This window comes from Leptodactylus fuscus, chromosome 4 (genome assembly GCF_031893055.1).
Source record: "Leptodactylus fuscus isolate aLepFus1 chromosome 4, aLepFus1.hap2, whole genome shotgun sequence".
Taxonomy (NCBI): domain Eukaryota; kingdom Metazoa; phylum Chordata; class Amphibia; order Anura; family Leptodactylidae; genus Leptodactylus; species Leptodactylus fuscus.
The window spans coordinates 88,829,705-88,855,244 of NC_134268.1; the positions used below are offsets into that span (position 1 = coordinate 88,829,705).

The window sequence follows — 25,540 nt, forward strand, 5'->3', positions numbered from 1 at the left end:
GTACTTGTAGATAATAGGTTATAAATTACAGCATATAATATCAATCAAGGCCAGCAGGATATTGTCATTTATTAAAAGAGGTATGGACTAACAGGTCAGAGATGTAATATTACCACTTTATAAGCCATTGTAGCAGCCCCATCTGGATTATGCAGTTCAGTTCTGAGCACCAGTTCATAGAAAGGAGGTCTTAGAAATGGTTCAACGGAGGGTCCCAAAAATGATAAGGAGCATGGAGGAGAGACTAAAGGAATTAAATCTGTTTAGTCTGGAGAAGAGACGTTTAAGGAGAGATATGATAAACCTATATATATTTATTTAGTGAGAGGGTGACAGGAGTCACAGTATATCTCCCCCAGATTCCACTTATGCGTGGTCCAGGGCAGATCTTGAATAGGCTTCAGCCCCAGATGTAGGTCCCAGACTTGTTACTGGGCCATAAAGGGCTGCAGAGCCTGCACTTCAATGCAGATCCTGGGGGGAGAGGAATTGGCTGGGTCTGTCCTGACATACTGGGAGTCTGGTAAGACTGTGCTGCTCTTTTTTTGTTGACTTGTGTGGCTGATAGTAAGTCACATGTACAGTTAGTACTTCTTGTCTAGTGAATGCTCAAAATAATGTTTCACATTGTTTTGCTTGAAGTTAAAGGGGTTGTCCCATCACAAGGATCCTATCTATACTGCTTGTTAATGTGGATGTAAGACTTTTCCTAAATACATTGCTTCAGCAAAACTGCTTTGTTTGTCCACTATCTTACTTTATTCAATTCATTGTTGACACAGTCCTTGACTTAGCTGCTCATGAGTCAAGTGATGTATCTGCCTGCTGTCAGGGGGGAGGGAGGATGGGCTAAGTGAAGGGAGCGAGCCTTTGTATCTAGCTATTCCTGTGTCTGCACCACGTGACCTAGCTTCCTGCACTCAGATAGGGGAGAGGAGTTGCTTTCATTTCTGAACGCCTTCTGTTCTCCCAGTTATCAGGCTAGCTAATTCAATTGTGTTCATTATGGCAGAGACAGGCAGTCTCTGTATGTAACACAGAATGGAGTTGCTCCTGCCTGTACTTCATAGTCCAATATTGTGCATATAGTGTTGTTTGAGGACCTTTGATGACATCACAGGCCCTTCAGTCGCCCCATAGGGTCACACTATGCGGTGGGCAGAGCTTCACACTAATTTAAGGGCAGAGCTAAACGGCAGGTTGCATATGAAACCCCGCCCACCAAATGACGCAAGAAACAAGGAAGAAAGAAGATTTTACAGCAGTGAAGACTGGTGAGTATGCGACGTGGGAATACCCCTTTAAGGCTGTATATTATTTTGCTCCTCTTTGCCTGCTGATTTTTTTTTTTTTTACAAACCTTTTTGCTACAGTTTTTTTGTCCATGCCTCTGGCTGGTTGGGTCCGCACCATTGCTGATGTCGAGCTACCTTCCCCAATAAATATTATATATATATATATATATATATACACATACCCAAAAATATCCCATGTAAAATCCCCTCAAAAGACACTCCCTCGGTCTGGAGAAAACAAATTTTAACTTCAACAGCCGACAAGGCTTCTTCACTGTAAGGACTGTGAATGTGTGGAATATCCTACCCAGGAACTGGTCATACCAGAAACAGCTGACAGCTTCAAATAGGGATTAAATGCCTTTTTGGAACAAAATAACATTGATGGTTATGGAAATGTATAGACTGTCATGATGTTTCCCATCCCTTGGTTGAACATGATGGACATATGTCTGTTTTCAACCATTCTAGCTATGTAAAGTGCAGTCTTATCTGCAGCCATAATGTAATGATGCAGGAGGGGCTGCTCTATAACTGTATTTCTCAGTTCTTTGCTCTATGTTGTGAAGGAGTAATTGAGTCAGTGGGCAGTCCTAGCATTGATTGTGCCCACAGGGATAGCTGTCAGTCACAGATATGGTGCCCCCTAGACTCTATAAGCAGAAAAAGAACAGAGAAATAAATGAATACATGACAAGTTATTCATCATCTTTTTCCACAATACTGTATATCAATCTGCTCTTACTGTTTTATAACACGATGGCTGCATATTAGGCTTCATTTTCATGCTCACAGGTTCCCTTCAACACCAGTTAACACTACTACAAAGCAAGATCATTTCAGAAGATTGTGTTTTAACGTCCTTGAAAGTAATGCAGCTTAAGAGATTCTGCATAAGCCACATTCTAATGTATAGCTCTGATCAATGAAGTGACTTTTATAGGAAGTCTCTGCTCATTATGGTGTAGGTAATTGCTGGATCATTAATTTCTCTGCAATATATGGCCTTTTCAAATGTGGCTTTAAAATCCTTTGCTGGAAATGAGTTAGTCTTCATGTAACTTGCTATAGCTATGATAAATTAAAAGGAGAATCACAACTTTTACTAATTTGTAAAGTCGCTATACTAGACCAATAGGATATGTGTGGTTACTATTGGAATCTTTGTGATCATGTACTTTGGATCAGTTATCCGCTTTCGATACTGGGGATATAAAGATGGATATAACTATAGGGTTAAGCCAGACCTGGGGACTATAGTTACAGGGGACCTTATAGCCGGTTTGCCACATAATTGGTTTACCATTGTTTATTATCTATGTACTAAGACATCACTATGGATCTTCTGTTTAGCTATGATATCACTGATTTATATTAAAAGCACGGTTCATTACTATTGGCATATTGGAATATTATTATATTCCACTGTGAGCATTATTATTGTATCATGATGCTGTGTTTATTGCTCCTGGGCTTTGATATCACTGTAGCCCTTAGCTTTTAGCTATAGCACCAGTATGTTTATTGTCCCTGTTCTACTTCACTGTACACATTATCCTCATACTGTGACATCATGATGTGCAATAACTCTCAATTGACTTTACAGCATTTCTAATCATGTATTATAACATTGCTGTGTGCGTAATCCGTGAATTGTAACAATTATTCCAAATATCTGCTATGGCATCAACACTGTTTCTGGACATTATCCCTATGCAGATATATCACAGTTTATTATTTCTTTATTGTGACATCATTTGACTGTTACATGAGTCCTGTTTGGAAATATCATTGAGTACATCATTCATTTTCTTTGTCATAACTGTAAGAAATATTATTGTGCATTGATATCAATGTCAATGTCTGGGAACAGAAATTTAGTATTTGAGGTACAGATGTTGCTATCTTACCTGGGGAAAGGTACCAGAGGTACAATAGGGCAACTGTTTCTTTTCCCAATATCCAGATCAGGAACCAGGATACCCATTCTACACCTCTGGATATAGAAGCCCTTAGAAAGATATCATAAAAACTACATGATATTTTGAAGTCCCTTGGTCTTGCATGTGTGTTTTAAGAACTATAAATGACTCCACAGCTCAACATCTCTTTCGCTCCCTGTGGTCAGCTGTGTAAAGTCCTGACTGAGTGTACATGTGTTTACAATGGGGAGTAGAAGATCCTACTCTTGTGTGTATGGGGACCTTTCCACACATTCACAGGTAAGGGCGGGTTCACATCTGCGACCGGTCTCCGCTTTGTGGGTTTCCGTTTTCTGCCGACAGGAGACGTAAACTGGGCAGTTAGTGTCTGCCCGTGAACGTCTTCTGGTCTCCGCGGTGAAACTGTTTTTATTGTTTTTTTTTTAAACCAGACACAAAGTCCTGCTTGTCCGACTTTGTGTCTGGTTAAAAAAAAACAAAAAAAAAACGGTTTTGCCACGGAGACGAGAAGACGCTCATGGGTAGTCACTTAGCAAACCAATTCAAATGAAGAGGTTTGAAAACTGACTGCCAGTTTCCGTCTCGTGTCCAGTTTCTCGGGCAGAAGACGGAAACCTGAAAGCGGAGACCAGGCGCAGGTGTGAACCCGCCCTAAGTGCTACACAATGCATTGTATAAAGGCCATGATGGCATGCAATATGATAATACTGCTTTAATAAACAGAAGGCAATAACATATTGTATTGTAATTTTAATTTCATTTCAGAAAGAGACATTCACATAGAACTATAGCCCACTTGTTCCATCATACAGTAACTGGTAAAAAAGAGATTTCATTTGATGATAGTGACAACATTTGCTATGGCTACTTATTGGCTGTTGCTCAGAGATGGTTGTCATTGTATACTGCTACTTTCCTTTTAATAGGAAAGAGATCAATGTGTTAACCTATCCTGCTGAAGCCTTGCACTTTTCAATAAATATAAGTATACACCAGTTATACAGTTAATAGACTAGTTAAAAAAGAGATATAGGCAATATAATCTTTATATCAGAGCATTAGGAGAGGTTGAGCGACGTATCAGACATCTAACAGGTGATGGCGATACTACTGGGTCCCTGGAGACTCGATGATCAGTTTGTCAGTGGTATACAATTGGCCAATGGTTACCTGCAGGTGAAAAAAGAGAAAAAACAGTGTCACTTAATATATCAGAGAGAATACCATAGTGTGCAAGACAAAAAGAGAGTTTGATTCCCTTTTTTATTTTAAGAATACAGGCTGATCTCTGGCTGCTGCAGCTCACAAGGCCAAGATTTCGCTCTGTGACAATTTCAATATGTAAAGTTTTATGTGTTCTTGTCAAATTTAACCTGGGTTCCTATGGGACAGGTCCACTGCTGATTTTCTGTCTGGTAATATTAGCAGCTAGTTTGATACAATTCTACTTCAGGTAATATCTTCTGAAATGGGCAGCATTTAGAGAACACTCACACTGAGTATTTTGGCGCAGATTCTAGAATCCGCACAGAAAAAAAGCCTCCCATTGACTTCACTGGGTTCTGTTTTCCCCACGGAACCCATTGAAATCAATGGGGGAAAAAAGCCTCCCATTGACTTCAATGGGTTCTTTTTTCTGCGCGGAACCCACTGAAATCAATGGGAGGATTTTTTCCCCATTGATTTCAATGGGTTCCCTGGGGAAAACAGAACCCATTGAAGTCAATGGGAGGCTTTATTTCTGCGTGGATTCTGACGCAATTCTGCGCCAAAATCAGCACACGGAAACTGTGTGTGAATGCCCCCTTACAGAGGAAATCCCTTTGTAATCTCTGCAGGTATCCTGATGCTTTCAATCTCTACATTAAAGGTTGAACACCATGCTCAAAGCCTGCAGCATATATTGACATGCTGTGGGTTGAAAACCTGCATCTCTGGCCTATTTGCACTGTGGGTTTTTAGCATAGCATGTAGATCTATTTTGCTGCTACTGGAGATTGTAGCAGATTAACTGCCAGTAAATTGGCGGGTCTAATCTGCTGCAAGTATATCCCAAAGGAACCCATCCTCAAACACCCTGTGGGAGTTCACACTGCCTAAATATATGGTACTTGTGTTCATATAAGTCACTATAGGAACTGAAGTCGTCCACCCTTGGGATTCTGGACAGTATTACATTTTACAAGGTATGAACAGTAAGCATACATCCCACTTATGCCAATTTTATTTCCGGTAAAATTTCATAAGCCATGAGCATGGGCTCTTTAGTGTTTTTTTCCCTCTTACTTGCAGGTTTTGATCCCTTATGGGCAGATGAATCTCTCTTTTTGAACCATTCAGCCCTTACAGTAGATTTTTATTATGTATGTGAACCATACGTACAACGCCATGCCCTATAGAGAGTAATAACAATGATCCAAGCACAGACCTCAGTCCATGTGCATAGCATTTCACAGTAGTCAATGCAAGGGCTGAACACGCAGTTCACACAAACAACCCCTATAACCCCACTAAAGCAGAGACTGTGTGTGATCTGCTTTAAAAACATCAAAAATCCACTTTCTTTCTCCAGACTAAATATATTTGTATTAAGTTTACAAACACTACCCCTGGCTCCCTGCCATGTTCCAGAGGTCAATGTCATAACAGTTCAGTTAGCAAAAACAAACAGCACTGAAAATACACCATGAAATAGCAGAAATAGTGAAAGAGGTACGGGGAGTCCAGGCCTACTCGTCTCCAATAACTCATTGTACGGAAGATACAGAATTTTGCACTGGAACAATCAATATCCCAAGCAATGAACTAGAGTACTTTCTGGAGCACACTGCATACTTCGAGGCCCTGTATATGCTCATGATTCACACTACTGGTAGCATTGCATGTATGCAGTGACCATCATACAATATGCTTCCGTTTCCATTAGCCATTTTTTTCCACAATGTTATCAGCGACTGTGACACAGTAAGGACAAATAGGCAAACACTTGAAACCATCCCCATCCCCTAAAGATACAAATGAATGCTGACAATGTAAACTGGCAAGTGGATTTTCCTTCCTGCATCGGATGCATTCCACTTCGGGGTGCCTCCATTGCTCAATGCTATAACAGTAACTGACTTGGCAGAGGTGGTCACTGATTTCTCTCGCTGACAGCAAAAAGCAATTCAGAAACAGGGAGGGTACATGTGGTAGCTGCCCAAGGTGGGGGATTTTATAATATATATATATATATATATATATATATATACATACACACACACATACAAGGGAACTTCAATGTATTCTCGGTACAGGCATGAAGGAAAAATCCGAAAATTTGGAATAAGTTTTATTTTCCAATGTAGTCCCCCATAACCTCAATACACTTGTTTGATCTAGAAACTAAGTTTTCAATACCCTGTAAAAAAAATAATTTTCCTCTTTGTCCAAAAAATCATAACTAAGTCGCCTCGATACCGAAAATACATTGAACTTCCCTCGTACATGCAGGCAAACATTAGGCTACATTCACATAAACATGTGTGCATGTATGGGTCCATGAGATAATGGCTCAAGGATGATATATATACACATGTGCTGTCCATCAACTCATCAATTCCTTGGACCCAAACATTTCAATTAATGAGCATGGATCACAAAGCACACAGCTATAGGACCTTCCCTGAATCTGTGATAATACACAGTCATGTGTATGGGGCCATAGGAAAAGAATAGGTCAGTGTGCTATCTGTTAAAAACAGTTAGCACACAATTGTGTTCATGAAGCCATATTGTAGGGAGGATCCTGTTATTACTACCTCGGCAAGTGTGAGGGTGGTAAAGATATACTAATACCACAGGCTGCTAAAAATAAGATTTGTCCAGGTCTGTCAAGTAAGAAATTCCTTACAAATCACATGTAACTTTGCAACATTCAGTACATTGTCACTTCATACCTCCCAACTTTCAGAGGACAAAAAGAGGGACAAAATCTGTGGCAAATTTATGCATAATAAATTATACCTGTAACTTTGCCTAATTCTCACAGTCCCTCTGGTCCCCCACACAGTATAATGCCCCTCTAACCCCTTCCAGCTCTGCGCAATACTATTACATCATGCTGAGTGTATAGCTAATGCTCAGCTCAGTAATAGTATGGCTCTGTAATGCTGTAAGCTGTACATGTGGCATTACACCTTGACCACAGCTATGCTACACAGTCAAGGGCCGAGAGCAGCTGCCGGAGTCATTACATATTCCAATTCCAGCGAATTAACCCTCTGGATGCCATCAATAGTGATCATGGCATTCAGGGATCCGGGGCAAGATTGCCTACCCCTGTCACTTGTCGGACCCCAAGATACGATTAGGAACTAATGTGCGATGTCCTGCAATACTATGCATTGCAGGACATTGCACTGGGAATGATAAAATCCCAGCTTCAAGTCCACTTGTGGGACACTGCGCGGAAAACACACGGACCCCATTACAGTCTGTGAGGTCCGAGTGGTTTCTTAGCCAACTGCTTTTTAATGTGTTTGGTATTCTGTTTAGGAGGTCCCCAAGTGGACTCCTCGAACGGAATACTGAACACAGATGTGAACCAGGCCTTCGGTATCTCCATGTGTGTAAAAGCTCCCACTATTCAAAAATAGCATTATTTATCCCATATGGCCGTAAAAACAAATATTCCACCATACCTGTTCATTTATAAAGCCATGTGCAAGGGGGCTAAAGGGTTAAAGGAATTTTCCCATGCTGTAAATGACCAGGCATGATTAGGCATTTGCTAGCTACCACCACCTTATCAGGCGGTATTCCAGGGTGTGCAGTATGGCAGAAAACACTCACTGAATGATACTCCTTTCATAAATAAAACCGGTTCCAGCTCATACAGATATTTATCATTATCTGCACCACTGCTTGCATTGATTTACACACTTCCAATTGGCAGTAACACATTGTATGGTATTAGTAACAGAAATAAAATCTGAAAAACAATGCCAGCTAGTGCTTGGCCATTTTACTTAAAAATAAAATCTGGATTTTTTTCAAGGTTTTCGGCAATTCTCAATTTTAATCTTGATTTTCAAGTTTTTGCTTAAAGAAACTAAAAACATTCAGTGAGCTAATATATGGAGAAAGGAGTTAGGGCTCGTTCACATCTGCGCCCGGTCTCCGTTCATGCAGGTTTTCGTTTCCTGCACAAAACTGAGCAGGAGACGGAAACCTGCAGGACTCTTTCAAACCCATTCATACAGTGGCTACTTCACTGCTCCCTCATAATGTATGGGGACCAGTAATGTGGCCATTATATAGTGTGGAAGCAGTGATGGGGGATAATTTTTGAGCTAGCAATGGTCTATTTGCTGCGGTCGAGATCTCAGCATCACCCTTCACATTAGAGCAGGCAAGTTGTTTGTTTAGTCTTCTGAGGTGAATAAATTCTAAAATCTCAAATATGAAAGGCAGAGTGATTTTGTTAAAAAGTCGTTGAAATAAAAAGTATGCCATTTGCAATAAAAAATTTATAAAATAGTTCATTTGCATTTAATATTAATGAGCCTTGGCTCAAAAAACCGCAACAAAATCTTCAACAAAAAAAGCTGCATTTCCGCAACATGGGGACTCAGCCTTAGGCAGTTTCTCTTTGAGACAGTTTAATAAATCCGTCCCACTGATTTCAATGCGTTTTTTTTTCTTTTAATGAAGATCCGTTTTAACAGTGTCTAAAATATAAGACATTCCCTATTTTTGGCAATTTTGAATTTATAAAGTTTTTTTTTTTAATGCTTTCCTATTAAATATAAATAAAACTTAAAAAGTTCTGCATGCAGATTACACCAAGTCAGTAGACCAATCTGTAAGTGGCCACCCGCCCAGTTACTATAATTTCACAACTTTACACTGCCAATCTCATATTATATGCACTGATGTAAATGATTTCCAGATTTCCCCTCTTACAATGTGTGATGTGATCCTAGCGTGAAGATGTCCGATATACACACGGCAGAAGAAATTGCCATTTCAGTGGGGAGCGTTATTCAATTACATCCTCACTACAGGATCTCTCCCTGGAATTGTTGTCAAATGAATCATTAGTCATAGAACTAAACATTAAAAATCAACAATGAAATCTCCTCCAACAAGTTTCAACTTATAACAGAAAAGGCTAAATTCTCAAATGCCAAGGTCATTCCATTCCATGTGCAATTACACGGCTGGAATTGGATTTTTATGCAAACAAGGTAAGGGATGAAATGAACTGAAGACTAACTCCAGCCAATCCATTGTGACCTCTAACATGAAATAGCTTTCCCTCCTGCCCTGGACTGCTTTTAATAGGAAATTGGAGCATTAATTCCGCTTGTAACATTCCCTAATGCAGATAAATATCACGCTGCACTACTTAGACTAGGTGCTCAATGAGTGTACATGAATTGCTGAGGATTTGTAGTGTGAATTCTTCATGGTAAATCATCAGCAATTTATAGCACCATACACATGGGTGAGAATTATTTTACTACGCCATCCACTGTTCACCAGCAGACAGTGCAGTGTTTTGGGCCCGTATGTGGTTTTGCCCTAGAATCCTATTCGCAAAGAGCAACTTATGTTGGGATGAATCTCATTCATTGAATATAACACCAGGTGAGCTCATAACATTTTTATGTACCGTGTTTCTTCGAAAATAAGACAGGGTTTTCTATTATTTTTTGCTCCAAAATATAGGTTAGGTCCACAATCCACTCACCAGACGCCCTCACACCTAAAACCATTTAGAGTTGGCAAGTGCTAATGGTGGATGGGCTCTCACACACAGATCACTACTGTCTTACGCCCTTGCCATTGCAGCAGTGTTCCACTTCAGCCATGTTTAGCAATTGGCTCCACCTGGTGTCTGGAGGCAGCCACAACGTAGTCATGCCAGCGGGCCAACCCAATCTATGTTTTAGATTACAGCAATACTAGCGGTCAACCTTCACTGTTGTGGAGAACTGTCTCACTAGTGCCATCTTGTACTGATGACTCCCTTAAAGTCAATGTGTGATTCTCTTGGGGGTGTAATTCTGTTTGGGGTGTCTGCTTTCCTTGATGAAGGGTCTACTGTAACTGTTCTGTTTTTTTTTTTTTTTTTTTTTCATGAACTGTAGCTAGTGCTTATTTTCAGAGTAGAGCTTATATTTCAAGCTTACCCCAAAAATCCTACCCCGAAAATAAGCTCTAGTATGATTTTTCAGGTCTTATTTTCGGTGAAATGCGCTAGTTATTCACTGGTATTGGAGAAATGCTGTACAAAAAAAAAAAAATCTGAGCCTGTTTAATGTAGCTGGCTTAGAATACAATTTGTATGCTACCTATGTATCCTACTGAATTCATCAAATACCAATTAAATGGAATACACTTTTCTACTTAAAATTTAGAAATGTCAGTTCAGCGCACTTTTCACTGTTGGCAGAGATGGCAGCAAGTTTAAGAATAGATTTCCATCTGTTATGAAATGTCACCTGTTCTGCACAAGCCTTGTGTAGCACGTGAACAACGTGTTTGTCATCTTAAGGATAATGTGGTCAATTTATAGGACGAGAATTAAATGTTTGAGGTTTCTGCAGTTAATACAATGAACATGAGCTCATAACTTTTAGTCTACATAGACAGGGGCAGGGGCTTGTGTGTTACGAAAGAAGTGAGAATTTTTGCAAAAAAGTAGACATTTTTGAATTGTGCACTTCCCTTATAGAGGCCGTGATAGGGGTGGGACCATCGACCACATCAGATTCTCATCATTTATGCCAATTTTCTTCATTTAAATGATGCCAGATATCTATGCTACTCTACTTGTCATTGTAGCTGCTCTGCTACTGGTGAGGTGACCATACACATAACATAATAATAATTGGTGGGATCAGCCAGCAAACCTGCGTATATGAGCAGTTATGATTCTCCACCAACATCAGATGTTGCTGCATGCAAGATTGGTGAGCGGTTTATGATGAAGTTGGGTGAAAGCTATCTGCAACAGTGATCTCATGTGTATGGCCTATCTAGAAAGCCTAAGCCGAGTCCCTTACCAATATAAACAAACCCTGACAATATTATTATGGTGCTCCTTTGGACCTGCCCTTATGTCTATTCAGGGGGAGTTCACACTACTGCTACTAAAGTCTGTTGGTGTCTTCAGTCATAGGATGACAGCAATGGACTTTAGCTGTCACATATTGATCCTGTCTCCAATCCCATTGACTCTAATGTAAACAATATGATGGACACTAGCTTATGTCATGTTTGTTTACTTTTGTAAAGGAAGATAAAATTGTGCATGCAGCTAAGGCCTGGTTCACATCTGCGTTCGGTATTCTGTTCGGGAAGTCCGTTTGGGGATCCCGTGAATGGAATACTGAACGCATTGACAAGCAGTGAGCTTATGAAAGCACACAGACCCCATAGACTACAAAACACATAGACCCCCATAATGGGGTCCATGTGTTTTCCGAGCGGTGACCGCACAAGTCATGTCGTGTGGAGAGTAAAGTAGTTCATGAAGTACTTTTCTCTCCACATGACTTATGCAGACACTAAATGGAAAACACACAAACCCGTTTATAGTCTATGGGGTCTGTGTGCTTTCATAAGCTCACCGCTTGGGGATCCCCCGAATGGAATACCGAACGCAGATGTGAACCAGGCATAAAGTTCAGGTTTAGAATGGAAACCCCGGGGCGGACAGAGGCGGTAGTGTGAACCCAACCTTATTCACAAGTCAGTGTTTTGTATTAGTTATTGAAAACCAAAATCAAAAGGGGATTAAAAACACACAAGAAATGCAAATCTTTCCATTAAACCTTATCTCTGTGTAGTCTCCACACCTAATTTGGTCTTATAAATTCTAATGTAAAACAGTGATATGTGAATAAGGCCTAAGTCTCGCTTAGATCTGCTACATGCTGTTTAAAATTCAGCGACTTTCTTCTCAGCGTGGCCTTGGCAACAGACTACAAACTGCCAGTTATTCAGCATTCACTGTAGTGTATACTCCATGTGTAAGGAAGCAGCATTTTAACCCTTTCTGGATAATTTATAGACGTCCTGCTTTCTGTTTCATGTTAGTGACACTTTAACTTGGAATCCACAGCAGCCAGTCTTATTGTGTTATCGCAGCCTTATCTCAGATACTATTTGCTGGCAATGTTTGGCTAATCTTGAAAAGTAACTAGTTTTCAATCCAGTTTAACTATTTATCATCCTTTCCATTCACTACGTGGAGAAGGTTTGAGTTGCTGCTGGCTTCATTAGGCCCCAAATCATCTACAACCCCAATATACAAACAGTTGGAATTATGTGGAAAATGCAGAGGAAATAAAATACAATGATTTAGAAACCTCACATATTGTATTCACAATAGAGACTCACATGTTACAAGTTAGACATTGTTACATTTCATTTAAAAATTCATTCATTTAGAAATCGATGGCAATAACATCTCAAAAAAGTTGGGCCAGGGCCAGGTTTACCATTGCGTATGATCCAGTCTTCTTTCTACAAGTCTTTAAATGTCTGGGCAGTGAGGAGACAGTTACTGGAGTTTGGGGAGGACTGTTGGCCCTTTCTGATATAGGATTCTAGCTACTTAAAGGGGCTCTATCAGCAAAATCATGCTGCTAGAGCCCCACATATGTGTGAATAGCCTTTAAAAAGGCTATTCAGGCACCGTAAATGTTATATTAAACTACCCCCCAGTTTTAAAATGAAACCCCAAAAAAGAATGTTATCTACTTATGGATCGTGCTCGCTGGGCGGGCATTCAGGGTGTGTCTTCATCTTCTTCCACGCCTCTGTGTACTGCGCAGGCGTCCGACGTCAAGCCGAAGAAGGAAGGGGAGGATGCAGAAGAAGATAGAGGCGGCGCTGGAGTCGGTTTTCGAGCAGCAATGGGGACGCCCCCATCGCATCTCCTGCGCTGGGGGACGCCCCCATCACTGCGAGAGAACTAATTAGCATACCGGTACAAAACGGTATTTTAAACGAACGGCGCGGCGGAGATCACTTCCAAAGGTAGGAGACGAATAGCCTTTCCAAAGGCTATTCCGACGTGTTACCTAGAAAAAAAAGTTTTTTAATGGTAGAATCCTTTTAACGGTCCTGGGTCTTGTTTGTCACTTTTTTCATTTCATAATCTGTCTAATGTTTTCTATTGGTGAAAGCTCTGGACTGTAGGCTGGCCAGTTCTGTGAACACATGCTGTTGTGACGGGTGCAGTATGTGGTTTAGTTTTGCTTTTCTGAAATACGGAAGGCCTCCTTGAAAGACACCTTCTTTTGGACCTTTCAAGATGTGTAAGCTGCCCATGCCACAGGCTCTAATGCATTACAACCCCATATTACCAGAGACCAAAGGGGGCGCTATGTTGTGTGTGTGTGTGTGTGTATATGTGGGTCCCTTTTACTAGTTACGCCCCTGATCAGAGATGCAGGCTTTTGAACGTTGCACTGGTAACAAGCTGGATGGTTCCTCTACTCTTGAGACACAGAGTCTGTAGTTTCCATAAAGAATCAGTTTTGGCAAGGAGAAGATGGTAGCTTCTGGATTGAGTTGATATATACAGTAGCTTCTTCCTTGCATGACACAGTTTTAACTTGCATTTGTGGATTACACGGCAAACTGTGTTCACAATGATATCTGGAGGAATTCTTGAGCCCTGATTCATACCTGTTTTTAATGCAATGTTACCTGAGGGTCAATAGATTACAAGTATCCAATTTTGGCTGTCTGTCTCTTGTGCTCTTGGAGTTCTCCACAATCGTTTCATGATATTATGTAGACGGTGGGATAATCAAAGTCTTTGCAATTTTATGTTGCGAAACATTTTTTGGATGCAGTTTTTCACAGATTGATAAACCTTGATCCTGTTTCTCATTAGTACAACTTTTTTTTTAGCCATTTGTTAACCCTGTCCCATTTCTTTTGAGATGTGTTACTGCCACCAATTTATAAGGTGGCAGCTTTTCCCACAATTTATAAGGTGGCAGCTTTTCCCACAATTTATAAGGTGGCAGCTTTTCCCACAATTTATAAGGTAGCAGATTTTCCCACATTGTGGAAAAGCTGCTTTTTTTGTTGTTGCAGATTTAGTTTTTCAAATTAAATGGAAAAATGTCTGACTTTCAACATCTGCAAATAAATTATGGTTAGATATATTTTTAAATCATTGCATTTGTATTTTCTTTGTATTTTATTCAATATCCCAAGTTTTTTCGCAAGTGTAAATTAGGCACAATTTGTTTTGATAGTATTTTTGTTAGCGGGAGGACGGCATTGTGGCATTGTGAGTGTAGCTACAAAATAATCGCATTGTAATATATGGAAAATTCTCAGGCACCAAATCCAACAATTCAAACCTTGTGTTATCATTTCCAGTGGATATTTTCTAATTTAACACATTTCCATTTGTATATATATATATATATATATATATATATATATGCGCTATCAGTTGAGACAATAACTATAAAGCAATTAAGACTCTTAGTTTGCTCATTATTTAGTTTAGTCTCTTCATTGTGTAGTTAAAGGGGTTATGCCACAAAAGTACTTATCCCCTATCCATAGGACAAAGGATATATACCTGTATTTCCCCACAGCGCGCATGCAGCTCGTCTGCAGCTCGTCTGAATGTAGGCTGTGAATGGTGGAGGGCAGCGCTCACATTCACTTCAATGGGAGCACCAGAGATAACTGAAGTACAGCACTCAGTGTTCCCATTGACGTGAATAAGAGTGCCATCTTCCACCAGTTATGCCGACATTCAACCTGGCTGTGGTTGGACTGAATGTGCAGGGAAGGAAAGCACCTCCTCTTCTCGATGCCTGGCATAACTTCTTTACATTGTATGTAGAATAGTTGTTCACAACCAAACTCGGGGTACAGTGTAGTGTTTAGTGAGGAGAGTCTGAGCGCTTGCTGGGACTGCCCATTGGGCACTTATGACCTTATTTACATATCAGATAATTGTATTTTCTCAGAGATTAGACATCTCTCCAGGTCTACAAAGGAACAAACTATTTCAGTGCACTCCCCAGAGCTGTAGATACTTAATACACAGTGAATGACAGACTTCCTTTAACAGAGATCAGAGTCATAATGTGCTTTACTGTACATGGAAACTTAAAGGGTTTTTTCAAGACATGACTACTGAAGACATAATAGGGTAGGTCTTCAATATCAGATTGGGAGGAAATCCAACTTCGGCCACTCCTGCCGGCCAATATACTGAAGCAGCAGTGTACCAGAATTATACAGTTCTGTACACAGTGTAGTGGCTGGGAAAAGGAGTGCAAGCTCAGACCCATTCACTTTAATGGGATTGGGCTAGCAGTACTTTTCTCAGCAGTTGCACAGTGTATGTAACTATATAATTCTGGCACATTGTGGCTCCAGAGTAGCTCAAAGTCTCGTGGTACTGACAATTTCAAATGAGATCTAAGGGCTAGTTCACATAGGGTTCTGTGTGTACACATTCCGTCGCTTCATTCTACGATGGATTAGGCCCAAATGAATGCACCAGAGCCTTGCGCCGCGGCAGATTCAGAGCAGCTTGCTTCTTTTTTCCCACTACTAGCTAGCGGAAAAAAAAGAAGCAAGCGGCTCCCATTGAAGTAAATGAGAACAGTGGATTTTGAGGCAGATTCCGCGTCAAAATCCGCTGCCAACTTGCCCCGTGTGAACTAGTCCTTAGACGTTACTGAAAAAAGTTTTCTAATGTTTACTATACACAATAAAACCCTTGTCCAGCGCCTTTTTATTGAATATAGTGGACCCTCCTTTATGAGGCAGAACAAATGATTTTGAGTGACTCACATTATGGAAAACCTGATCCCTTCAAGAATTGCATAAATGACAAATGATCACTTGAGTCTTCTAGAGACTGACCTTTCTTGATGCAGGATTTTGTAAAGGGGATGGTTGTAGCCATGACAAAGCTTTACAACACAACCACTGTAGTACTCTAGGACACTAGTAAAAGTCTGCTGAAAGAGCACTGCAGCCAGTGCCAGCACAGGAAAACCTCATCTACAATTGATATCCTATGGATAGAATATCAAAGATAAAAAGCACCATAATCCCTTTAAGTGTGCACTTTATTACTATTAGTCAGTATTAGGACATCTGCCCCATTGCACAAACTTCAGGAGACCTCAGGATAATGTCTTATACAGGAGAGCGAGTAATATGCTTGTAGTAAAGAAGTGGAAATGCACAGAAGTTAGACAGATACCAGTTGATTCACCACCAAAAGCGGAGGCTTTCCATTTACATACTTCTGTATACACAGTCTGGATCACATTCTGCTTCATCGTGTTACAATGACTGAATGTCACTAGCTAGAGTGACTAACTAGAAAATCTGAAGCAGAAATGCTTCCTCCCATACAGGACCAGATTTCTGTATATGGCAGTGTATTCTAACACTTACAGGCGGGTTAGTAACAATATTCTACTACATCTATAGGACCAAGGACCAAGTTTCCCTTTTCTGCTATATTAAGTCTTACTTTGAGTTATTTGTGACAGTCCAGTTGCTGGGCTAAGATGCTGACCAACCAAGTCTTTCCCTTGGAACTGTCAGACACCATATCCCCAACATCCAACCTGACTTATATAGGTAATCGCAAGGCAGTGTCAGTGAAGTGAAGACAGATACAGGAGGTAGCAAAAATGCTTGAGTTTATAGGTTATTGCTCTAATAATTAAACTTTACTACAGAAACACCTACATTTCTCAACACTGAAATGACAACACCAAGAAGAAAGTTTTAGAATCATGGAAATCACAGAAATGACATGTTAATGATATGAAAATGACAAAATAATGGAAACAAAATCTTCAAAATGTCTGACTGTATTCAGTGTTGAGTATGAGCGCCACGCGCACTTATACAGTTTGCCATGCTATCAGATCAATGAGGTTATTAATGCTTGTCTGAGGAATGTTATGCCATGCTGAATGCACAGTGGTATACAAATTATTAAGACTGGCTGTTGGAAGCTCCCTTTGCAATTGTGAGCCAATGTCATCCCAGATTTGCTCAATGGGTGACCAATTCATAGGTGCTGCAGGCCATGGTAGCACATGTAAGACATGCTGCCTATTCAAAGTAGCACACGCAACATGCAGGTGTAATCCACTCATCCATATGTGGTGCAACTGCTTTCTAATGCTTTTTGCTGCCCTACGCTTGTGAAGTGAATTTCACTTGTCATTCAGACTGGTCACTACGCACCATTCGTCCAATCAGATGATCTGTCTGGGCAGATCACCATGAAAACTCCCAGTGGTCTGACTAGGATATAGGCCGCTTGGCCGGGGCAAGTTAGCTGCTCCTTACCCTAACTATTGCTGCAGAATGCAGCCTGGTGGCCCCCGCTCTGTCCCTTCACAGCGGAGGACGCCGGGGCTGCACTGAGAGTATGTGTTGGAAGTTCATCCAGTGGTTTTGTTCAGACCACACAGAAACTTAACCCCAAAGTATAGTATGCTGAGGCCCAGGGGAGGTGACAAGCATAATAAACAGTGTTACCTTTCCTGGGTTCTGATGCAGACCTTCTGCCCTCTTCTAGTCTTAGAGACGTCACAAATGATATCAAAGACAGATGAGGCCTCGCACTTGGCAAAGTGTTCTGCAGTCATTCCTCAAGATGCAATGCCACAAGTAGTCCAGACTTACATCATGTGTGGCAATCGGCATGGTCATATCACCAGTACAGCCCCTGTATTAGTGAAGTGCATGCTCTGACTAATAGCGCCTCTCTACAGTATAGTGCAGTACTACATGTACTACTATACTTTACCGGTGAAAGGATCTGCTTTTACCTAGGACACATGTGCAGGGGACTCCATATTATTTTTCTGGTACACTATGTGTAATGTAAAGGACCCTAAACAATCTCCTGTCTTCTATGTAAGAAGGGGTTTACAGTTCCCAGCACCCATTTCTGACTTTTATTTGTAAGGACGTAATTCATCTTTATAGCTAGTGTTTTTATGGTTTTTTTTTCTCCATGAACCCGTTAGTAAACCAATGCATTTTAATGTATATAATAAGATGGTATGGGCACAACACATAATTTAAAGTTTCATATTGTAGTTTATTAATATTAGTCATTCAGAGCAGGTTGAGAATATTGTTAGGGTCCAGACAACCATTAAAAGTACTGTATAGGGAAAAGTTATGTAGTTTAATTGCTGACTATATCTGGCCACTAGATGGCAGTAAAATGCAACAAAAGACATTCAAAGCCATTCCCTAAAAAAAAAAAAAAAAATCACACAAAATAAAAATGTCTTTGCACCCTGACTAATGGAATTACCTTTTCTTTATTTTGAAAATCATTTAAAAACATAAAACGGCATATTTCACTAGGAATTGTCCAGGTGGCATCTATTTTGAGAAATGCAGAGTACAGCTAAAGACAGATAAATGGTTTACCATGATTCAAATGTGATCTCACAAAAGCTTGCTTTTTTAGTGAAATAAAGTGCAGTATGAATGAATCCAATGGCAGCCTTAGTAAGCTGCACTAGAAGTTCCCCAGAACCAAGAGCTTGGAGGGAGTCTGTCAGGTCTCCCAAATCAATATTAGTGTCCTTTGTGGACAGACACCAGTGAAGCAATGAAGAGATAATCATCTGTTTATGGATATAAAAATCAGCCAGCATGGGCATCTGGGGTGGGCATGATTTGTCTACATATAGTTGTACGGGCTCTGGCATCACTAAATATTGCTGCCCATTTAGCCATGAATCACAGGCCCCTGCCTGCATTAGAACTGTCTATAGGCAAATGGGGAAAACTGAAATCTGATTTGTATATTTATAAGAAGTTGATTATTATTATTATTGTTTATTTATATAGCACCATTAATTCCATGATGCTTTACATTTGGGGGTTTACATACAGTACACAAAATATACAGACAGATATAAAACTAACAGTGACCGACTGGCACAGTGGGGTAGAGGGCCCTGCCCGCGAGGGCTTACAATCTATGTATTTGCTTCATCAGTTGTATGTCCTTTCCTGTTAAAGGCCCATATGCACCAAACATTTTGGATGCTTAGGGGCTGTGGGTGGAGGAATTAAGGAGCATTATATTGTGGGTGGGGGTATTAAGGAGCAATTTACTGTGGGTCAGGGTATTAAAGGTATTCTACCATTAAAACTTTTCTTTTGTGGATAAGACATCGGAATAGCCTTTAGAAAGGCTATTTGTCTCTTACCTTTAGATGTGGTCTCCGCTGTGCCATTCCTTAGAAATACTGTTTTTTACCGGTTTGCAAATTAGTTCTCTCACAGCGATGGGGCGGGCCAGAGCAGACTGCGCAGGCCACGGGAAAATGGCCGCTTGCACAGTATTGTTACCGGCCAATACTGTGCAAGTGGCCATTTTCCCTGCGCAGTCTGCTCTGCTCAAGGCCCGAGGCCTAGAAGTTACGAGCCGGCGCCGGAAAAAGACACTGAAGATGACGCTGCGGACGAAGAAGGAGGCGTCGCTGAGAGACACTTCTCTGGCAGTGGTGGGGATGCCCCCATCGCTGTTTGAGTGCTGGGGCCCGCCCTTATCGCTGCCGCAGAACTCATTTGCATACTGGTAAAAACCGGTATTTCTAAGGAACGGCACGTCGGAGACCACGTCTAAAGGTAAGAGACGAATAGCCTTTCTAAAGGCTATTCCGACGTCTTATCCACAAAAAAAAAAAAAAAAAAAGTTTTAATGGTAGAATCGCTTTAAGGAACATTATACTGTGGGTAGGGGAATTAAGGAGCATTATACTGTGGGTAGGGGTATTAAGGAGCATTATACTGTGGGTAGGGGTATAAGGAGCATTATACTCATTAATGCCCCCTCACGTAATTAACATTAACAGCGACCAGGAGAAACAATCATCTCCCACCCGCTCTCTAAGCCCTGATACTTTACACTAAGCGACAGAAGGATCAGCAATCGCTATGTAAGAACAATCTCGTGTGAAGGCAGAAGGAATGATTACCAATTCCTGCTGCCACTTGTGCAAGGGATCTGGGCTTAGGGACAGTGGGCTGAAGATGAATGTTTCTCCCGGCGCTGTCATAATGAAAGAGCTGGGAGATAGGGGTCCAGACAGCAAATGGCCACAGTCTGGCTTCGGACCACAGTCCACCAGTTGAGTATACCTGGACTAGAAGAATGTGTTAAATGGAATCATATAATGCATACCTCCCAAGTGTCCCGCATTTGGCGGGACAGTCCCACTTTCATACCCCTGTCCCGCGGTCCTGCGCAGCTCCCTACATGTCCTGCTATGTCTCTTTAATGTTTTACTGAACAAACATTCCTCATAAAAGGCTCTGGTGATCGGAGGAAAGCTTCACTATGGTTCAAGGACCTTGTGTGACATCACATGGTCATGTGACTAGGTGGGCGTGTCAGTGTCCCATGCAGTGAAGAGATGCGTGTAAGGTGGAGAGGAGAGGAGACTGTGTTTGTCATTATACTTGGGGCTGAGATGGAGGGGGGACATGAAACTGGGGGCAGATGAAAGGGGATATGAAACTGGGGGCAGATATATAGAGTATAGGAAGCCTTCATTAGTTCTGAAGGAACTAGAAGAAGGAAAACATTTCTATGTAAATGATATCATTTGATGTTGCACTATCATATGAATTGTTTTATCACCTTGTATGGCATTAATGATGATTTTTATTATGGTTTATGCATTTGTCTGTATATTCGCATATGTTTATTTACTTTTATTATGTTAACTATTTTAGTAGCATGCGGTGTATACATGCTTTTACATATATGTCTGTTCAATTTGTTTTCATTTAAAGATTGTTTGCACTTGAGAAAGGCCCTAATAGCCCGAAACGCGTCGTGACTAGAGATGAGTGAACAGTGAAATATTTGATATTCGTTTCGAATAGCCCCTCAATATTCGAACGATATTGAACCCCATTATAGTCTATGGGGAAAAACCGTTCGTTTCAGGGGAAACCACTATTCGACGCAGGAGAGTCACAAAGTCCAGTATGACACCTCAGCAAATGATGACAACAACTAGGACAGCAGAGGAAGCATGCCTGGGGGCATCTAACAAGCCGAAGTCACAGTTTTACCCCACCATCACAGCCTGTCAACTACGCACTTTCCACACAAAAAAAAACACTATGAAAGTGGAAAAATACCTGGAAACCTTCTTTCCTTCCCAATTGGATGGACAGAAACCCAAATTTTAAGCTAAAGAAACATTACCAAGAACCCCTTTAAATCACGTTGCCCATGACAACCACAGATGGAATAGGCAATGGGAAATCCAACAGTACCCACCCTGAACTGTCATTGTGGATGTGTGTGTGATGAGGTATAACCTTCAAAAATTCACTTTTACGGCCCTTAACGTGAGCCCTTCCAAATTAAGTTAGAAGCCCTTAAGCTGAGCTACCAGCAGAGAGTGAGGCCCTTTAGGTGACTTCAGCCTCTCACCAGTAGAGTTTTAGGCCCTTTAACTTAGTTCAGCCTTGCACCAGCAGAGTTTTTTGCCCTTTGGGTGAGTTGAGCCTTGCACCAGCAGAGTGTTAGCCCCTTTAAAATTGTTAGCCCCTAAAACGGTGGTTCCAGAACATCACTCATTGTGTGGGATTGATGCAGTGGATTGGAGTGAGGACCCAGACATTGACCTTGATTGTGATTGGGGGTAACTTTTATTTAGAGGACCGCAAAGGTGGAGAATTGGCTGCAACCACTACTACCAGTAATGGTCCTCTAATATCGGACTCTACATTACCTCTACAGGGTTCTGATCAGGTGTTAATAGTCCAAACAACATGCTCCAGTACATTAGATGTAGATCAGAAACCACTTTCCCTTCCGACACCAGATTTAACCAAGGTTCATCATTATCATCATCATCATCATCATCATCATTCTGCTGAGATGGAGCCACTAAATGAAATCTTGCCTTCAAAGGCATGTCCTGGAGCTGCGACTGAGCCAAATGTAAACACAGAGTCCTTTGGAACTGAACAGAATTCACCAGCAGTGTTTTTGGCCCTTGGGGTTATTTGAGCCTTGCACCAGCAGCGTTTTTGGCCCTTGGAGTAAAGCTTTGCAGCAGCAGTATTTTTTGGCCCTTGGAGGAGGGAGGAGGATGATGAGTGAATTGGGTGCTGGCAGCCCCTCTCCAGTACCTGGACTGTGGACTGGATACCCATGTCCACGTCCTCCCCACATTCCCTGCTGCTACTGACAAGGGGCACTGCTGGCAGCCCCTCTCCAGTACCTGGACTGTGGACTGGATACCCAGATGGATATCCACGCCCTCGCCCACGTCCCCTGCTGCTACTGACGAGGGGCACTTCTGGCAGCCCCTCTCCAGTACCTGGACTGTGGACTAGATACCCAGCTGGATATCCACGTCCTCGCCCACGTCCCCTGCTGCTAGCCTGCTGCATGATTGGCATGTTCACTGTATGTTTCTCACACTGAGAACAAGCTCTTCCTATCACTCCAAAACGAAAATGAGACGAAGATAGCCGACACTATTCTTATGAATCAGAGGTCACATGTTTTCAGCAGCCAATGGGTTTTTCCAATTTTTTTTTCAATGCCTACATTCTCGTAGTTCCTGTCTCACTTCCCCTGCAAAGTTATTGGTGGAAAAAACACGCCAGGGAAGTTAGGAGGGGATATGAATTTTTACTGCGTTTGCCGGGCAGAGGTATGGGGAGGGGTAGAGGAGAGAGGTGCCAGGTCCAGTGGGGTTAAAGGAGAGAGAAGTGAGATGCAGAGGCATAGAAGAGAGAGGCAAAAAGCATGGAACAGTAAATAAGAGCGGTAAGACTTGCAGAGGCGTAGAGGAGAGAGGTAACAGACTTGAGATAGGAGAGGTGCAGAGGCATAAAGTAGAGAGGTACAAGGCACAAATACAAAGAGGAGAGAGGTGCAAGACACGGAGGGGTAGAGCAGAGAGGAAAGAGGTGACAGACTTGGAAAGGGAGAAGTTCAGAGGCATAAAGCAGAGAGGCACAAAAGCATAGAGGAGAGAGGCACAGAACATGGAGGGGTAGAGGAGAGAATCGTAAGGCACGGAAAAGTAAAGAAGCGAGGTGTGAGAAGTGGAGGGATAGAGTAGGGAGGAACAAGGAATGCAAGGTTATAGGACAAAGGTAAGGGCCATGGATGGGGAAAAGGGAGAGGCTTGAGGAATGGAGGGGTAGAGGAGAGAGGTATGGAGTGGTAGAGTAGTAGAGGAGAGAAGAGTGATGTGTGAAGGGATAGAGGAGAGAAGCAAGAGTCCCAGAGAAGAGAGGTGCAGAAGGGAAGAGATAAGAGGTCTAGTGGAGAGAGGCATGGATGGATAGAAGAGAGAGGTCAGAGGTGGGAGGAGCGGAGGGGTAGAGGAGAGAGGCCTGATGTGCGGTGGAATAGAGGAGATTGGAGAGGTGTAGAGGGGTAGAGGCAACAAGTGCAAAGTGGTATAGGAGAGAAGTGAATAACATGGAGGGGTGGAGAAGATGAGAATGACATAACCCCTTTAATACTGTACTTCATACTATAATACATGTAGCAATCTATCTAAATAGTATATACTGTACATGGGTGTTTGTGCTAGTTATATACCATGTTTCGAGAGGCACAAGGTGTAGAGGAGTACAGGACAGAGGCATGAGGTGCAGAGGGGTAAAGGAGAGAGATGTCAGACCCCTATGGTAAAGGAGACAGGCGGGAGGTGCAGAGGTGTGGAATGGAGGTGGAGAGTAGTGGAGAGAGGCAAGAAGCATGGAAGAGTGAATGAGAGAGGCAAGACATGCGGAAGTGTGGAAGAGAGGACAGAGGTGACAGACTTGGAAGGGAAGAGGTGCAAAGGCATAGACAAGAGAGGCACAAGGCACAAAAGAATAGTGGAGAGATGCGCAAGACTCAGAGGGATAGAGGAGAGAGGAACGGAGGAGTGAGTTGCAAGGTGCAGAGGGGTAGAAAATAGAGGAGAGAGTTGTAAGGCACGGCGGGATAGGGAAAGAGGCACAAGGTCTGGAGTAGTAGAGGTCAGAGGCATGAGGTGCCAGGCCCAGAGGGGCAAAGGAGAGATGTGTGAGGTGTAGTATAGTAGAGGAGAGAGGCAAAAAGCATGGAAGGGTAAATAAAAGTAGCAAGACATGCAGAGATAGAGAGCAGAGAGGACAGAGGTGACAGACTTGTAAAGGGAGAGGTTCAGAGGCATAAAGAAGAGAGGCACAAGGCACAAAAGCATAGAGGAGAGAGGCACAGAACATGGAGGGGTAGAGGAGAGAATCGCAAGGCACAGAAAAGTAAAGGAGCGAGGTGTGAACAGTGGAGGGATAGAGTAGAGAGGAACAAGGAATGCAATGCTAAAGGACAAAGATAAGGACCATGAATGGGTAAAAGGGAGAAGTTTGAGGCATGGCGTGGTAGAGGAGAGAGGTATGGAGTGGTAGAGTAGTAGACGAAAGAAGAGTGATGTGTGAAGGGATAGAGGAGAGAGGCAAGAGTCCCAGAGCAGCAGAAGAGAGAGGTGCGGAGGGGAGAGATAAGAGGTCTAGTGGAGAGAGGCATGGATGGATAGAAGAGAGGTCTGAGGTGGGAGGAGCGGAGGGGTAGAGGAGAGAGGCCTGAGGTGCGGTGGAATAGAGAAGATTGGAGAGGTGTAGAGGATAGAGGTCTGAGGTGGGAGGAGCGGAGGGGTAGAGGAGAGAGGCCTGAGGTGCGGTGGAATAGAGGAGATTGGAGAGGGGTAGAGGACAGAAGCAACAAGTGCAAAGTGGTGTAGGAGAGAGGTGAATAACACTGAGGGGTGGAGAAGATGAGAATGACATAACCCCTTTAATACTTCATATTATAATACATGTAGCAATCTATGTATATAGTATATACTGTACATGGGTGTTTGTGCTAATTATATATATAGACATGTCTACATGTACTTCAAGTTATGCAATTTGTATCTGTTATTGTCCACTTATGTAATAGTGTAATAGATCTATATCTATATTTATAGTAAATGTCAGGGATCTGTATGGTATATAGACATATACACATAGTAAAATCTTTACAACAACGTGTATATTTTATATATGTATGTTTGAATTTATGAATGAATGAACCTATTCATATATATATATATATATATATATATATATATATATATATATATATACACACACACACACACACACATGTAATATAAGTGGACAGCAGTTGCAGACTATTAGAAACGTAGCACTATACGATGGGTACATAATTTTTTTTTTATAAATTTAGAATGTGTA

The 25,540-nt window shown here is 41.7% G+C and overlaps 1 protein-coding gene across 2 annotated transcripts in view; it reads right to left on the minus strand.

Annotated features, from left to right (window-relative positions):
- Positions 1-3,986: 3,986 nt before the first annotated feature.
- Positions 3,987-25,540, minus strand: part of LYRM4 (LYR motif containing 4) — a 115,097-nt gene continuing 93,543 nt past the window's right edge. For both annotated transcript variants that reach the window (XM_075270782.1, XM_075270783.1), the window contains exon 4: positions 3,987-4,408. In XM_075270782.1, coding sequence (XP_075126883.1) covers positions 4,346-4,408 — 63 coding nt within the window. In that variant the 3' untranslated portion in view covers positions 3,987-4,345. The remainder of the gene's footprint in view (positions 4,409-25,540) is intronic.